General features: G+C 45.4%; 3 protein-coding genes across 5 annotated transcripts; 1 reads left to right on the plus strand and 2 right to left on the minus strand.

Annotated features, from left to right (window-relative positions):
* Positions 1-1,712: 1,712 nt before the first annotated feature.
* On the plus strand, positions 1,713-2,366 carry LOC120699117. The gene has a single exon (XM_039982984.1). The coding sequence runs from the start codon at positions 1,870-1,872 to the stop codon at positions 2,131-2,133; it is 264 nt and encodes an 87-aa protein (XP_039838918.1). The 5' UTR covers positions 1,713-1,869; the 3' UTR covers positions 2,134-2,366.
* A 1,797-nt stretch (positions 2,367-4,163) lies between these two features.
* Positions 4,164-5,882, minus strand: LOC120699118. The gene is made up of 2 exons (XM_039982985.1): positions 4,732-5,882; positions 4,164-4,621 (listed from the first exon to the last, which is right to left on the minus strand). Exons 1-2 carry the CDS (start codon positions 5,772-5,774, stop codon positions 4,417-4,419), a joined length of 1,248 nt encoding a protein of 415 aa, XP_039838919.1. The 5' UTR covers positions 5,775-5,882; the 3' UTR covers positions 4,164-4,416.
* Positions 5,883-11,292: 5,410 nt separating this feature from the next.
* LOC120699119 (zinc finger BED domain-containing protein RICESLEEPER 1-like) lies at positions 11,293-15,622 on the minus strand. 3 transcript variants are annotated; one of them, XR_005685236.1, is made up of 5 exons: positions 15,608-15,622; positions 15,057-15,518; positions 14,506-14,597; positions 12,167-14,170; positions 11,293-11,626 (listed from the first exon to the last, which is right to left on the minus strand). XR_005685236.1 is itself a non-coding variant. In XM_039982987.1 (4 exons), the coding sequence occupies exon 3, from the start codon at positions 13,183-13,185 to the stop codon at positions 12,178-12,180; it is 1,008 nt and encodes a 335-aa protein (XP_039838921.1). In that variant the 5' UTR covers positions 13,186-14,170; positions 14,506-14,556; positions 15,057-15,442; the 3' UTR covers positions 11,293-11,626; positions 12,167-12,177. The 3 variants fall into 3 exon arrangements, 2 of the variants coding, with proteins under 2 accessions (XP_039838921.1, XP_039838920.1); XM_039982987.1 differs by lacking the exon at positions 15,608-15,622 and having other exon boundaries at positions 14,506-14,556; positions 15,057-15,442; XM_039982986.1 differs by lacking the exon at positions 15,608-15,622 and having other exon boundaries at positions 15,057-15,442.
* Between the last annotated feature and the right edge of the window lie 1,924 nt (positions 15,623-17,546).

Genomic DNA, 17,546 nt, shown 5'->3' on the forward strand with positions numbered 1-17,546 from the left:
TCAAGCTAACTGATTCCTCTTAATGAAATGTTGGGCCGTCATACCTCCAGTCGAGTTTTTTTATGTTTAATTCATCTAAAACATGCGTAAATCATCGTTGCGCGTGACTAACATACATTTTGTTGGAAAATTACTAGTTCAATGTCGCTTAGTTGCTAAAATTTTGTTGAGACTTTAAATTTTTAGCCGAGAGACTCGAAAAAGGTCTCCTTTTCTTTTTATATATACTCTCCATCCGTCCTAATAATATACAAGGAATCATGAGTTCATCTTGTAGTTAAAATTCAACATAATTTATAGATTATAATTAACCATATCAAGCAAGCATGATTATACCCATTATAAAATATGTTTCTATAGTTTAGTTTTATTGATATGGTAAATATATTATTTTTTAAGAACTTGGTTAAATTTAGAATAGTTTAATTTAGCAGAAAGTTAAGATGCTTCTTATTTTAGAATAGTGGGAGTATCTTCTGAAACCTCCTAAACAAGCAATTCAGTTGGGCACGTCCGGGCGGTGCGGACGCCAACCAGGGACAGGGAGCCGTGGCATTAACTTCTCTTGGAAGCGAATCGGCTTGCGCGAACACGCATTTTTCTTCTCTCCGCCGCTGATCGTCGTCATCGCGCGGTGCATTCCACGTGGCAACTGCAGTGCGCCAGAGCCGCTGTGGTGATGATGTGATCTTCCACTACCACTTGGCCTTCTGGCCGGCCCGGCCAGCCGCCAGCCGAAGCCGCTCGGCAGATTCAGGCCCCGTGTGGGAGTGCTTTACCAGCGGCTTCACGAGCGGCTCCAGGTGAAGTCCTCCCAAATGTTTATTTTGTAACCGGCTTCACACGTGAAGCCGGTTCTGAAGCCATCGGCGGCTTACACAGGCAAGATGAAGCCATGAAATCGTGGCTTCACGCGGCTTACACATCAATCTAATAAGTGAAGCTGTTTTACCAAACATTTTCTAAAACGGCTTCAACTTCACCAGAGAAGCCGCTCCATCTGAGAATCCAGAGCCGGAGCTATTTTTGAAAGAGCCGGAACCCTGCCAAACAAGCCCTCGTAACTGGCATCGCGCCGGCTTGCAACGTGGGGGGAACCACCGGCGGCCGCGACACGGCACGCGGCGTCCGCGAACGCGCCTCCCCCCATAACCTCTGCCTCGCCCGCCACCGCCGGCCGGTGCGCGCCGCACGCGGCCTACTTTTGACTTGGGTCGTCGTCGTCGTCTCGCCGACTTGGCTTGTGCCCCGGTTGAACGTTGAACCACTGCGGCAGCCCACGCCTTTGCAATTGGCACCTCGGCACCTCCGGTTTGGGGCCAGAGAAACGCGAACGCCAACGACTTGCAAACTGTGGAACTGGAAACTATTGTAGTCAAGATCCTTTGTGGCTAGCTACTCCACTTTACGATTTGTCATGAAAGTCACTGAGGTAGCCATGCATGTACAATTGGCATCCGTGTCCGAGTTGCTAAGCAAAATGTTCCGGACGGCACTAGTACTAGTACAGTCACCGGAGTCCACAGGCTGGGAACATAGTCACCACCTGCTCTTTTGTCCCCTTTTAACGAGTCAAACCTGGAGAACATTCCGATCCCCTTCCACACCAGCCGCCTGCCTGCCCTCTCACCTTGGCCTCTTCCAGACTTCCACACACTGCGCCGTCTGCTACCTGACTTCCTCCCGTCGATCCTCCATATATATCCGCCCAAACCCCGCTCACCTCAGAATCACGTACGCACTAGCATACACACCAAGCTAAGCCTGTCTTTCAGCTCATCCGTGCTCCCGATCCAACTACTCCATTAGCGCTCTCCGATCCACTATTGCTCATCCCAATTATTCCCAGCGACCGCCGGCGAAATAGCAATGGCTTCTCGCAGCGCCCAGAGGAGCAGAACGACGTACGTGACGATGTGCCTTGCCCTGCTCCTGCTCGTCAGCCGGCGACCGTCCAGCGCGCGGCTGCTCCGGCCGAAGGGGAACGACGGCGCCGCCGCCATCGATGTGGCGAGGGAGGTGAAAGACGCCGTCGTTGACAAGTACGCGCCGCTGCTCCTCGCCATGCTGCCGAGGGCGCCGGTGCCGCCGTCGGGCCCCAGCGGCGGCACGAATGATGCTCCCCGGAATTAGCAGATTAATCCAAGCACCCGCGGCGGCCGGTGGAATGAGTTCACAAGGGCCGGCCACATGGAGATTTCCCGGCCGGTAGGCTAGGTCTATTTATTGATAGTTGGTGGGAGGTTATTCGATCGTGTTATAAAATACAACTGATAGCTAGGTACATACATTTATACTAGCGTATATATAGTATGAGATTTGCTCCTTATCAATTGATTGAGATTTTGCTTTTCTGTCAATCAACATGGAGAGGTGTCGGATCGGTGTCGGGTCCGCTTCCGCGATCCGTTTACTTCCTTATCGGGTATTCGGGTCTGTATATTGTTGTCTCGCCTCGTGCATTCTCTTCCTCGGTCCTCATGGTGCAGTGGTGGAGTGCATGAGTCCGCATGGTGCGGAGGCCGGCAGGGGGGTAGAGGGCTTTGGCGGCACAGCATACCGGGACAATTTGGTCGGCGGCGGCGCAGCACATAGGGGAACTAGGGAAGGGAAGAAGAGAAGATGAATAGTAGCTAACGGATGGGCCCCATGTAACAGAAATTGACATAACAGGAGCTATTCAATTCTTGTCCCTCCAACCGAACAATAAGTAGAACCACACCAATCAAACATGAGCTATAGAATCACCTCATCTCTAAAATCTAGAACCGAGCCAATCAATTCTACTTCGCTCTCCGACCAAACATTACTGTACCATCAAGCTGCGACCGAGAGCTAGGTGGCCACCTACAGCATCACGCAGGTTTGGCTTGCCTTTGCACGGGTGGCTTCGTGGCATGGTGGCGGAGGCTTCAATTAGCACTCTCCGCGGCCCCCTTTGAAATTGAAGCACTACTGTGTTGTTGTTTTTTTAAGATAGGAGTAGTACGTTTTGTCTTCAATTTTGTTTCTTCTAGCTTTATTTTTTCTAACAATACATGGGCATTTTGCTGTTTTTAATAATGCATGCAGCATGAACATTGTTTCTCCTAGCTTTATTTTTCTAGTAGAAACTTAAAATTCTTGTGCTATTCTGTGCGACACGTTTAATCCGGTCTCTCGGAAACAATCCATGACAATCGTCCAATCAAAAGTACTCGTAATGGTGAGGCAAAGTGGTCCTTGGTCAAAGTGTCAACTCTTTTGGCCCCACCCACATGCGGGTCTGCTGTCACATGGTGTCCAGCAACTGTCCAACTGAGAGACGACAAAAGGTGGACCAGGCACGCTGCTGCCTTCATTCTTCGATTCACACGCCCCATACCCGCTAAGGCCTGTTTAGTTCTCAGTTCCCACTCCATAAATCTATAGAGAAAAAAAAAATATCACATCGAATGTTTCGTCACATGCATGAAGTACTAAATAAAATTTATTTATAAAACTTTTTGTATAGATGGGCTGTAAATCGCGAGACGAATCTAATGAGACTACTTAATTCATGATTTGCAACAGTGATGCTACAGTATCATCCGCTAATTATTAATTAATCATAAATTAATTAGCATCATTGGATTTATCTCGCGATTTACAACCCATTTGTGCAAAAAGTTTTATAAATATATTTTATTTAGTACTTCAAATTAATAAGATTCCAATAAAAAAAATTTAGACTAGAACTAAGTCTTAAATGACCCAAACCTCGAGGGATGGGCCCGCCGCAGGTCACGCGCCCCGGAGAAGAACGAGCAAATGGAATGATCGTACGCGCTCCACAACGTAGCAGAGGCCGGACATGGGTGGATGGAATTGGATCCGTGGAAGAGTAGTACTAACCTAATACTTGTCAGCTTTGATTTTTACTATTGCTACTTTGACCGCTAATTATTTAAAAAGTATCTAGTTAATGAAAACACTTAGAGTATCATTGTATTTTGTGTCAAGAATACTTTAAGTATAACATATGTTTAAAATGGCATAACAATGAATTTATGAAAAAATTGAAGGCCAAATTTTGAATAGTAAAGTCAAAGTTGTCAATTATTTGTGAACGGAGGTTAGTAGAAAGAACAGAGTACAAGTCCTAGCTAGCTCGCTTAGGGGATCGGATCGGAGGGCAGGCACTGTGATTGATTAACTAATTGATTAGAAATAAAATTAGGGAAGTAGAGCAGTCACGCGAGACTGCTGCCGGATCTCGTCGCCATTGTTTACAGTAGATCGGTACAACTCCGGGCCGTTGCAGCCACCGCCATGCGAATCGACTCGTCCACCAAGTCCATCCACGTCTCGAGGCGTCCACACGGCGCCGTGCCGTGCCCGTCGTCCCGCCGCCTGCACATCAAGGCACACGTTTCATGGCCGCTGCTCGCCTTCGATCTAGCTGCTCCCCGCCCCGTCGGCGGCCGCCGCTGCCGGCTCCGTCGCGCCCCTGCGCTCGCCTCCGTCGTCCCTGCTCGCCGTCGCGGCCGCCACGGATTTACTCGTGTTTCTCTTGTGCGCGCGGCTTCCTCGGGAGGCCAGGCACCCGGCGCGGACCACCTGCTCCCTCGCCGCCGCCGGCAGCTTCAGCCTCGCGGCGCCCCTGCTCAGTTGCGTACACGTAAGGAGGAGTGCCAAATCAAATGAAACGGAGCTGATGAATCCCGTGAACGCGCGCATGCGTCGTCCACGCATCTGAAAAGGGGCACCTACCTGTCGGCGTTGCAGGAGGACCTCTTTAGAAGAAGAGCGGCATCGCCGCCGCCGCCGGTGGTTTTGCTGCTCTCGACAAGGCTGCCGCTGAAGTAGTCCCGCTCCATGATATTGCCCACGCCCACGCCACCACCTGACGAGCACTCCGCTCCAGCTGCTGAGGCGTACGCATCCCCCTCCTCTGCCGCCGCCTGCCTGTTACTGCCTCCGGCACTCATCGGCGCCACGTCGGAGCGCCCACGCGCGTGGCCCCGCTTCGCGCCGCCCATGGACCCGCACGAGAAGAGCTGCATCAGCACCGCCGACGCGCGCATCCGCCCGCCGGCGATCACGCCGACGTCCCTGCCGCAGCTGTCCAGGGCGTCGTCCGGGCTGCTGGAGGACGGCGGCGGCGAGATCTCGTCGATGGCCAGCTCCGTGGACTCCTGGTCCGGCCCGCGGTGTCTGGTCGTCTGCGTTGCCGCGGACTGTTGGGCGGCGCGCAGGGCCACCAGCTGCTTGTTATTACTGTACTCGCCGAGGTCGAAGGAGCTCCAGTTCTTGCGGCGGCGGCCGGCCCTCGTGTTGTGGCCGGAGGAGGATGCGGAGGAAGCCGAGGAGGCGTCGCGGCGCGTGGGCGGGGGCGGCTGCTGCGGGAAGAGCAGGAGCGGGGAGCCCTTGAGAACGTACTCGTCGGTGCCGTGGGCAGGGTGGACGAGGTCGTCCTCGGCGAGGTCCTGCCACACGTACCCGTTCCTGTAGCTCCTCTTGGAGGACCAGGCGTACATGGCGGGCATGCCGCTGCCCCGGAGCGCTTCGAGGCGGGCCGTGAAGTCGCGGAGGTAGAGGCCGGCGGCGGCGGCGCGGTGGGAGGGGAGCGGGAGCTCCATCTCCAGGAAGTGCGGGTGGTCGAGGTGACCGTCGCGGTGGCAGAGGTAGTACACCACGGCCACCTTCCTTGTCGCCTTGGGCGCGGGCTTGGGCTCTGTCCAGACCACCGTGCGCTCGGGACTCCCCCATCTTCCTCGTCTCTCGCCGCCTCTTTGGAAGGAGGAGGCCGCCATTGCTGTTGTCTAACTAGTTCGCTCGTGACGGGGCCGGAGGGAGTGTCTCTACTACTGCTGTAATCAAGCGGCGAGTGAAACACAATATAGAGGTGTTGTGCTGACTGCTGACTGAGTGTGAACAAGACTGGAAGGTGTGAGGGAGCGAGCCAAGACAACTGTGATGGAGCGGGCGGCGGATTCTGTTCAAACCTTGAAACGCGGAGACCGAGCACGCGCGCACGCGGTAGGACTGAATTTTTATCATTATTTTATGATAACTAGTAAAGTGCCGCACGTATTTTATACAGTAAATAAGATTTTATATCTATACCAAATTTTTATCTGTATACAAAATAGTGTAAACGATAATTTTATTTTTATAACCTCAGCCACAATTATTTTCATCCACTTTGAGCTTTAACAATCTAAAAAATTATATATCTCCCAGATACATTAATGAAATCAAATAAACCTAGTAAACAATAATGTTCCGTTGAACCATGTAGATTCCAAAACATCACAACCAAAGTTTAAATTCGTTAGCCAAATGCATTTCAACCAATTAATACCATCATGTAAGCTTCTGAAATAGGATCTTGCAAAAGCTTCGTCCTATTTTCAGATGCCCGCGTGGCACGGCGTGCTATTTGTTAATATGATAATAATAATTATTATAATTAAAATTTTAACATAACAGAACAATATTTTTCTACTCTTAAAATATGTAAAAACCAATAACCTTAGATTCAAATAAACATGAGGCGAGCATATATTCAAGATATGCAAAACAAATGAAGACACAAATGTTTACAAAGAAAACTAAATGGAATCATGGAAACAAACTTAAGGTGCTACTGAGAGTGGATTTGGAAGGATTGTAAGTTATAACCGACAACCTAACAAGAGAATATTTGAGTAACGAGTACAAGACATTCTTTGGGTAAAAAAAAAATACAAACAGGCTACAAGTTTTCGTAGGACTGATTACATATCAGGAACTCAAAATATGCCTGTATAATGGTGTCAGCTTTAACTCAACAAGCTTGAGGGAGGCACGCTCCTTCTCATCATTCCCCTCTCTCTATCCTTTGGATTTAGTTATAACTTATACGTACCTACCTGCAAATGAGTCAACATAGACCAATTGAGCTACTTTGGATCTTTGGATTCAATTATAGATACCTACCTGCAAATGAGTCAAGATAGAGCACCGAGCCACTGGTTATCTGTTCATGACATGGATGTCTGCTAGCAATGTTAAATCAAGCTTTGTAGGTGTGTACTAATTAAAAACTAACACAAAGTTAATCTAGTTCTCAATATTATTTTGTGTGTGCAATGACCAACCCAGAACCACACATCTACAAAATGATGCTGCTTATTCTTCAGAATAAACCAACTATTGCTGGAAACTTTGACAGTACGGTGTAAACCAAAGGAAATTATATGGTTTGAACTAATCTCACAACGGAAACAACAAACTCCGAATAGCACATGATGCATAATAATAAATAAAGATCCTATGCAGTCATCGACAAGTTTCATTATTGAAAATTGTCACTATTATAAGAAAAAGGGGGTGTCTATGCCATATTCAGAGTAACCACGAGAAGTAAACATGACAACTTTTGTGGCAGAAAGCACTATAAAGGCCCTATTTACGCAGCCATTGCCAAGTTTCATTACTGAAGATTGTCACTACTACTTTGACTTTCTTGAGAAAACCACCGCGTTGGCTTCGCTGCATTGAATTTAGTCTATCATTATAGTATGATGATTGCAAAGCTCATGCTCAAAGGAAAAGGCAAGGTAAACGTGTGGTGCGGCCCCTTGTGGGCAAAGCGTCGAGCACTTGGTGCTCGCACGCGCCGCAGCGAGGTGACGACGCCACCGAGCGGCGCCTCTGCTGCCCCTCCTTGACGCGGCTGCGGCTGTGAGGTGCCGTGCCGCGAGGCCGGGTGACGCCGAGGGTGGGGAAGCGAGGGAGGAGTGAGGGAGGAGGCCGGACGAGGTGGGACCGCGGGAGAGGGAGGAGGCCGTGGCGGCGGCGAGCGCCATCGGTTGTGCGGCTAGCGACTGGAGGGAGAGGAGGCCGTGGCGGCGACGAACGCCATCGGGTGCGCGGCGAGCGGCAGGAGGGTTAGGAGGCCGTCGTGGCGTGTGGTGCGGCGAACGGGTGGTGGCGCCGAGCGGCAGGAGGGGGGCGTGCGCCGAGCAGCAGGAGGAGTATGCTGTGGCGGCATGCGGGCGGCGCCGGCGTGGCGAACGGGCCATTGGCGGCGGCAGCCGATCCAGTTCGGTAACTGGGGGTATACGGTGGGTAGGTCCGGAGGCGGTGACAAAAAAAAAATTAATTTTCGGCAAAAACAACCCTAACACGCTGTTTTTACGGGTCTCCACACCCTCCCACCTCCCTTGATCCTGACACGCGGGTCTGGCATGAGGGGTACGGCGAGCCTAGTTTGGGTGAGAAAAATTTTCAATTATTTTTTATCTTTATAGTATAGATAGATAATAGATAACTACTTAGAGGCGGGTCGGAAGCTCGGCCCATGGGCCATGGCACCCCCTCCCCCGCGTGTGCGTACTCAGCACTCTCTTTTAGGACTAGTGATTTGCGGGCGCTGATGCGCGCGTCGCCTTTTCTAAGTAGTAGAGAGCCTGTAGTTAGTGTCCTAGAGCTCTTAGATAATGTTTATTGAACTGAATTTTTCAGTGGAGCAAATAATGCATATACATTGATATGAAATGGCTGCTCAATTGCATGGTGGTTTTTGTTACTTTATCTACAACATAACGGTATATATCAATACAACATTTGTTATATTGCCACTGACTGACATTTGTACGAATTTGTCAAGGTCCCCTTCATCTGCCAGGTTCACAACTGTAATATATATATAGTTGCCATCCCCTAGCTTTCTTGATTCTACATCCATCTCTGTGAAAATAGAAATATAATAATTATGAACTAAAGGTAAACAACCTCTTGAAATCAGCACAAATCATTATGTATGTGACCAAAAGGTATAAAATCATAACCGAAGATTACAATATATCCTTTTTAAATTATTTGAATGTTGGGAAAATGAGGCACTCCATCTCTTTGCTTTCTTGGTTCTACATCCATCTCTCTCTGAAATTAGAAATATAATTATGAACTAAAGGTAAGCAACCTCTTGAAATTAGCACAAATAAATACGTATGTGGCCAGAAAGTATCAAATCATAACAGAAGATTACAATTATATCCTTTTTAAATTATTTGAATGTTGGGAAAAGGAGGCACTTCATCTCTTGGCTTTCTTGGTTCTACCCATCTCTCTGTGAAATTAGAAATGTAATGAACTAAAGGTAGGCAACCTCTTGAAATCAGCACAAATCAATATGTATGTGACCAAAAAATGTCAAATCATAATCGAAGATTACAATTATATACTTTTTAAATTATTTGAATGTTGGGAAAAGGAGACACTCGTATCAAGATATACAGATTCACATGATCTCTTACCTAAACTAACAAAGAGAACATGGTGATCTGAGCAAAAAATATGGTAAGGTAATATACACTGATTTCTCACAATATTTTGTATTTTTTTTCCAAAAATACTTTTTTTTTATTTCTGTTAAAGCCTAGAGCCCTTGTTTGTCATTTTTCAATCAGAGATATTATTTGAGTTAAGTAACATTGAAAGTTGAAAAATAAAAAAATAATTAACATTGAGTGTTAAGAAACTGTCGTCCTGTTTTAGTTTGAAGGACATAGATTCGTATATGAGAGATGCATATGTATGCATCAAATGGACATATAAATGGTAGATGGTATACACGTAAAATATAGTATTGTTGGGTTGGTACAAATACGGGAAAAAAATGATGAAATTGTTTCTGCAACTTCTTTGGTAGCAAATTGGAAGTGAGCTAACAAAAATTTAAAAAGTCAGTAAGTGTTTTGGCCTTTAAACTCGACCAGAATAATGACAATAACATCAGCCTACTTAAATAATGTCCAATATCCTCATTCTAAATTAATGAAATCAATATACATGTGTACTATATAGCAAAAAAAAACTCAATCAGTCCTTCTACTATCAAACTATTCAGATACCAACCATCTTGGTTTCTCGTTTCGCACTATAACATGAACCTGATAGTAACAACTTTTGCATCCTATAAATGTCAGTTTCTCATTTCGCACTATAAGAACCAAAGAAATAGATTTGCAAAATATACCCTGAAAACATAGAGAGCAGTAGCCAATAACAGATCAGATCTAGAAATTTGATACGTGAAGTAAAGAAAGTGAAACACTCACATTCTGATACCTTATAAAGTTTTTGTTTATTTTTGATATTCCTGAGCAGCAAAACTCCAATTAGATGGACGAAAAATGTCTAGACAATGGAAGGATGATTTCATTAGCCTGCACACCATTCAGATGCACAAAGTTGTGTCAATTGTCACCAAGCATAATTACCATCATAATTTAATCTTAAAGGTGGCTTGTGTTACGTTCACATTTCATCAAACACATGAGCGACGTAAAGGCGAATGGAAATATTTCAGCGTACCTGGGCAATCTGGTCATCGGAACTTGCTTGTATTGTCAGGTTGATCACTCCACACATCTTTCCATCCAGCACCAGGAAGAATATTACATTTTTTCCTTGTATTTCAATTTTATGAGGTCACAGCAAACATAGAGTTACTTTCCCTCGTTTATAACAAATTAGGAACAATTGGTTAATCATCTTTACATAAGTTGCAAGCAAATAGAAGACAATTTTCCACTACAATGAGTGGCAATACAAAACATCTCTAATAGTTTGTGAATTTGGATGAGGGCTACCAAAATTTTTGAACTGTTTGCAAAAAGGATCAACACCACAGCCATTCCATGAACTAATTGGTGCATAAATTTGAAACCAATAAATTAATCACAAGAATATGCAATTAGAAATAGCCTTGCCAATGTTCTACCTGTCTAAGAAAAAGATTGATAAATTGCAAAGGATAAGTATCCACTAGAGAGCATCGTCAACCCTTATCCCAGTGATGCATATCCATATCACCATGGGTACAGCACTTGAAGTTTCAACCCAAAAAGTAAAACAGATTTGGCTGCACTTATCTGCTCCATTCATTGAAATTGTCAAAGTAGTGCTGGGCGCACTTGGAATGGATTGGGCACATTAGGACACTTCAAGTCGACATTTCAAATTGGAGCCACTCAACCGGTAAACTGTGCGGAGCGGAGCGCTCCTAATTGTAACCCGCCGCTCCTTCTGTGCCAGAGCAGGTTCATGGGTCGAACCGCTTCGTAGAAATAACTGCTCCGCCAGACCCACGGGTAGCCAGGGGTCGACCCTATTAACTAAGCGTTCACATGCCAATCGCCGGCACGTTGCAGGCTAGCAGCCTCTGCTACACTGACCCGCTCACATGACAACAAACCCAGCCAATAAATCGAGCTTCGCGTCATCTTTGTCTAATGACTAAACAAGTAGGCAACAAAATAGAAAAACAATCTCTTGGGATGATTGAACATAGAAGATGAATACGATAAAAAAAAATCCGAAAAGATACTATCTTTGACGTTCAATTTGGTTTGAGCAATTAAATTAAAACATTCCCTACGCCAGATATGTGAGGAAAAAAATATAAAATATAACACAGAAGGGAACTAAATGTGCTATCAAGCATTTCCATGCTGTCCGCATGCTTGGTTCCGAGTCATCAAGCATCTCCAACACTCGGGTGCCAGGTGGTGGCCAGTTTGGTCTTTAGTTCTCTCCAAGCTGCTGTATGCCCACAAATCTCCTCTGCTTCGGTCTTGTGATTCTGACAGAAAAACTCGGCTATGATTGAACACTGCAAATTGCCATGAAAAATTAAATGTGTGCTAAACAAAATTAAATATGCATGTCAACAGACTTCCCTGAAAAGGGAGTTTAGAGACTTCAACTGCTGGACAAAACAGAATGCCTATGCTCCCTAGTCTAGTTTGGATAATGACAGCTCGACTGAGGTCAATATGTTCATATTAGGAACATCAAAAGTAAACTATATATGATGTATTGCCGAACAGGTTGCATTGGGTTTTTCCATCTTGGACAGTATTTTAACTATATTCAGATAAAACACCGCCCTTTGCATTGGTAAGAGCCTTCTTTGTACCAAATCAAGAACTAACTCAGCAGGAGAAACATGCTATATATTGAATACAAGATACTATATTCAGATAAAACACCACCCTTAATACAGCAAAATCATTGATAGTATCCGAAAACATTAGACAATGCATCAAAATCAGAGAATAGGATATGTCTTGTATCCTAAAATTAACTGTTTGTATCATGAAAGCTAGCAACACAATGTAGAGGCATCAACATAAACTTCAATGAAGATTACCTAATGCAGTTTCATGTATTATCTTCGCGCATTATCAAATCATTGATAGATGACATGCTAAACTCTGTTTTCTTTCCTTCTTCCCTGAACCAGTCTTGAGTGCAAATGAGTGCTTCTACCGTCTCAGGAAGTAAGCTGCTATGAAAATCATTGATTTTTTTTTTGCTGGTGCTAAAGGCCGATTCAGAGGCCACAGAAGATGCTGGAATGGCCAACAGGTCCCTTGCTATACATGCAAGAGTGGGATACTTGGCAGCATTGCCCATCCACCACTTCAAGATGTCAAATTCTGCAGAACGCGGAACTGCGGTCTCATCCAAATATCTATCCAGTTCAGTCGTCATCTGCGATTGAAGATCATGGCTAAGCTGCCTATCCCAAGCTGCCCATGGATCAGTCTTCATGGAAGGCACTTTGTGATTGGTTGATCCCAAGTGGCTCATAGATGGTAAATCTGACTCTTTTCCTTTAGAAGAATATGCTTGAAACAACTCACGAACTAGACTTTCCACTCTATGAAATCTTTGCTTGGCTTTGGTTCCAAATGATTGACTGAAAACGAAGTCTATGAATTTGAGCTTATACCTTGGGTCAAAGATAACTAGCACACAAAGTAATACATATGACTTGTTCCAATATTTGTTGAATTTCTTCTTCATTGCCTTTAACACCGTGGCAATTTCAGCATCTTCAATCGAGGACTCTTGCTCCAAAGCTAATTTGATCTTCCACATTTCGTGAAAATAGAGATTTGAAGTAGAATATTGGCTGCCAGAAACAATGCCTGTTGCACCATTAAAGACCTGCAGCAGCCTACAAAGGACCGCAGCCTTCTCCCACTCATCTGAAGACGGTGCATATGTATACTTTTGATCCTCACTTTTTAATTTCTCAAAGGCTACACTGTACTTCAAGGCTGTTTGAAGCATCGATAGTGTTGAGTTCCATCTTGTAACCACATCAAGCCCTGTCTTCTTCTTACATGTAATTCCTTCTTGTGCAATTATTTCCTTGAACATCTGTTTTCTAGATTGTGAACCACGGATATACTTTACACTTTCACAAATGTTCACAACAACTGATTCCACAACTCGAAGTCCATCCTTGACAATAAGATTTATGACATGACCAGCACACTAATGGTGAAGTAACTTGCCTTCTGCTGGTAGAAAGTTCTTATCCACAAGATTGTGCCTCAACAAGTCAATCATTGAATTATTTGCTGCAGCATTATCAAGAGTAATCCCAAACAACTTATCTTCAATTGACCAATCTTGAATGCAGTTTTGGATATTGTTGAAAAGCTCAACTCCAGTGTGTGGTGTTTTAACATCAATGAACTTTATTATCCTTTTCTGCAATTGCCATTCAGCATCAATGAAGTGATAGTTTACAACAATGTAACCCAGTGTTTGATTGCTTGTCCACATATCTGTAGTGAGAGAGAACCTACAGTTTTCATTTTGCAATGTTTCCTTGAGTGCAACTTTCTTCTCATGAAAGACTTTCATGCATTCATTCCTAGCTGTAGTCCTACATGGAATCTTGAACAGTGGGTTTAAACTTGACACAAAGCTTCTAAATCCATCATATTCTGTAACGAGGAATGGAAACCCATGTAAAGATATCATTCGCATAATCATTTCATGATACATCTGGGTCATAACTCCAATCCTTCAAACGACTACCGCATGGAGACCTTAATGTAGAACTCAAGTCTTGCACAATCCTAAGATTTCTGCTCTGCTTCTTGCATCTTTTCAAATGGGTCAAAAGAGAACTTGTTCCCGCACCTCGTTTGGCAGCCATCAGAGTATCACAATGTTTGCACCTTCCTTGCACAACTACCCCATCTTCAATTACCGGTTCAAATTCTTGCCAACATTGGGATCTGAAATTTTTAGTTGCTTTCAATTGCTGCTCTAACAGATGGATCAGTCCCCTCAGATTGGTGAAGGCTATTGTCAACCTCAATATCACACGTATGAATATCTTCATTAAAACCTACCAACAAAAGAGAGTAGATAGTTATTTTCTGGTCATCTATTGCAACAAGAAAAAGCCTAACAATGTTGACATATCAATACTTTATGGGTTAAACTATTATAGAGAAAATAAAGTTATGCATGACAGCAAGAACAACATGAGCAATGTTGACTATCACACAGCTCTAGCATTGGTTCAAAAATAAAATACAGCTCCATCAATTCTAATCTTTCTTTCACACATTAATAGTTAAACAACACTGGCAATCAAAGAAGATGGTTTAATTCAATCTTGAACTTGTGTCCATGCTACTTAGAATAAATACACTTTCAATGAAAATAGCTCTTACTCACCAATAGATGTCGTAGGTGAAGCGACAATCTCCAGGGACCCTACACGGTGTGCTGTCGCAAGATCGAGACTTTCACGATTATCGTAGGAGAAGCTTGAGGTAAAAAAAGTATTATTGTTATTGTAACTGGCCTCAAATAATGTCAAATAGGCACATAACAAATCACTGGGATGGAAGGTTAAATTACTTGGAATGCAATATGAAAGCTGTTAGCTCTTTACCACTATTAATTGGAACAGTTTTCGGAGCAATTATCAATAAATTACCATGCATATTCATATGGATCAGTTTTAGCAAAAAAAAAATCTACAACACACTGAAAAGGAGTATGACCTACACTTACTTGGAATGCATCATGAAAGGAAACAATGTTGCCCTATTCTAAAGCTACTATGTCTTTACTATTATTAATTAATTGGAACGGTTTTGGGAGCAATTGGCAAAAGCAAAACACGTCTGGAGCAAAACAAAACAACAATAGTGGGTCGTGGTCGTAGTATACTATAGGTCAACCAATCATCAAGAAATTTCTGTAGCAAGAAGTTATCTCACCATGGATCACCATGCGATGGGAGAGGGGTGGGATCCAAGTGGCGGCCAGGTGATGCAGTCGGGACCGAATGATCCAGAGCCAATACCGGTGATGAAGGTCTAGTCGTCGAGACTGCTCCAGGGAAGCTTCGCTCTTGCAGACGATGGGATCCATGACCGAGAGGCGGGGACGATGACTCCATAGTGGAGGTAGCTCTTGACGGTGGCTCTCTGTTTTGGTGGACGGTGTCCGTGTAGCGAGGAGCAGCAGGTAGGGAGAGGCGGCAGAGCGGTGCTGTCTCTAGGCGGCGGCGGCGGCGGCAACGATGTCGCGAGGAAGGAGAGCCCCGTCGGGTCGACCCTAGGGTCGATTGGGGGTAAACTGGATCAGACCCGTGCCGCCCTCTTTTGTTTAGGGGACTTCGTAAGTGGGCCGAACCGGACCCCTTGCAGATTGAGGAGCCACTGCAACATCCTTTCCCCCTGCACTGACCAACAATATGCTTACAACTACAGTAGCATAAGGATAAAATCGCATCAATACGTATGCCATCAAGTACATAATATTATACCTTTCTTGCTTATCCCTTCTACGGCTCCGCCTGCTACATCTTGCTTATCCCTCTCGTCTGCACCTGCCTAGTGTTGTGGCTGCCTTGATACGTGTTATCCTGGCATCAGCTGCTCCACTGCTGTGCAAGTGCAGAAGCAGAACACCGCCCACCCAGTAGCAAGTTTGCTGCCGCAAATTGCAACATGTAGGCAGCCATTACCCGGCTTAGCCTGATACAGAATTGAAGATTCAGTGGTGGGAATGACGCATCCGGCCGCAGAAGCCCTGGATTTGGCCATGGAGTGGTTATGTCGTCGATGAGGCTTCATCACCGGCAACCATGGACGCGTGGCGCGTGGGAAAGATGATGGAGAGCGTCTCGCGGCCGACAAATGGGCAGTGGCTGGCGGCCAGGTGCGACCGAGCAGGGGCGAGGAAGGCTGACGGTGGGAGGCAGAGGAAGGAGAAGAGCGGGGACGGACGACGACGAAGCCGATGGGCGCCTAGAGCTGCCACCACAGCAAGAAACCAAGCACGTGGCAACTGAAGCCGCCAGCAACACGTCACAGTTCTGAGGATGGCCGACTCATCTAAAAAGTTTAGCAGCTGCTGTGAGCCACCCGATAAGCATCGCAGGGCCAATGAATTTTGGGCGACGTGGCCGGGCTGCCCGCGCGCCTCCCCGCCACGAATGTTATCGGAGATTCCATGTCTGCTCTCCTCTATTATGAGGTGTGTTTCAGGTGTTTTAGGTCTTAGAACTTCTGAGTGGTGGTATTGCCAGGCAGGGGCGAACGAAGCTAGAGCAAATGGGTGGGGCTGCCGGGTGCACACAACTTCATCGAGAATACAGTGACTCATATAATATGCAAATAAAAGATAATATATTCTAATAATGACAATGTCATTTTAGTCATTAGTAACACATACGCAAACTGTTAGAGACTAGGCTACAACACTCACCAGTTGTTGGGGCCTACCAATGTCACCACCGGGAAAGCAGCGATGACACCCGCAGACGCCAATTTTGGGTGGCAGTATTTCATGAACCATGAATGAATCCGCAAGCGCACGGAATACTGCTGTAGTATTTTACCCGGGAGTATACCGGGGCATCATTTATATTTCCGCAGGGAAGGCGGTGAGTGAAGGGATATAAACTAGTTGATGAACTTTATCTAGATTTTAATATTCTCATGCATAAACAGGGGTAAGATATATAACATGGCAGGAGGTATTGTGACACACACACAAACTACCCTCTGGATAAATAAATAAAAGAAAGATAAAAGATGCTCTAGGCCGGGAGCAAGGCAGAAGTTAGAGCTCGAGTCAATTGTGCTAGGCTAGCTATATCTATACTATCTCATTGGTTAGATCGTCAGAGATTAAACTACACAACAGGGAGACTGTTATCGAAGCAATGGGAGGAGCCCGTACACCCCGGTGGCTTTATGTACCTCCTACCCCCCATACCGAACGTGGAGGATTACTCGGGCTCGGATAGGGCTGTCACCACCTGCCGGCTATCTCTACAAACCGTGGGTATAGTTGACATCCAACAACTCTTAGCTAATCTAGACACCATGTCTACACTAGTAAGGGTTACTCTAGTGTCCCGTGCGGAGCCCCCACCCTCCGGATGGACAGACATCACACTAGGCCAAACATACGAATACTGAAGCAGTTGATAGAGTTCTAAACACGAAATACTAATCATCTCAAGCACAGGGCGATCATACAATGCAAGTATTAAATAATAACGCAACCATATGAAGAAGCATATATCCGATGACTCAGAATATACTTCGAGCAGATATCGGTAACCATAGTCTAATTCTATTACAAACAACCGAATATTACAAGAGAGAGCTAGAGATGAATCCATACCAGACTCTCGAGCAGATCCGGCGACTCGAAGACTCCTAGACTTCTCCTAAACTCCACTAAGCCTAAAG

The sequence above is a fragment of the Panicum virgatum genome, chromosome 3K (genome assembly GCF_016808335.1).
Source record: "Panicum virgatum strain AP13 chromosome 3K, P.virgatum_v5, whole genome shotgun sequence".
NCBI classification, from domain to species: domain Eukaryota; kingdom Viridiplantae; phylum Streptophyta; class Magnoliopsida; order Poales; family Poaceae; genus Panicum; species Panicum virgatum.

Coding starts and splice junctions, on each gene's coding strand:
- LOC120699117 (XM_039982984.1), top strand. CDS start 1,870: ATGGCTTCTCGCAGCGCCCAGAGGAGCAGAACGACGTACGTGACGATG.
- LOC120699118 (XM_039982985.1), bottom strand. CDS start 5,774: ATGGCGGCCTCCTCCTTCCAAAGAGGCGGCGAGAGACGAGGAAGATGG. Junction 4,622..4,731: donor TCCTCCTGCAACGCCGACAG/GTAGGTGCCCCT, acceptor GCAACTGAGCAG/GGGCGCCGCGAGGCTGAAGC.
- LOC120699119 (XM_039982987.1), bottom strand. CDS start 13,185: ATGTTCAAGGAAATAATTGCACAAGAAGGAATTACATGTAAGAAGAAG.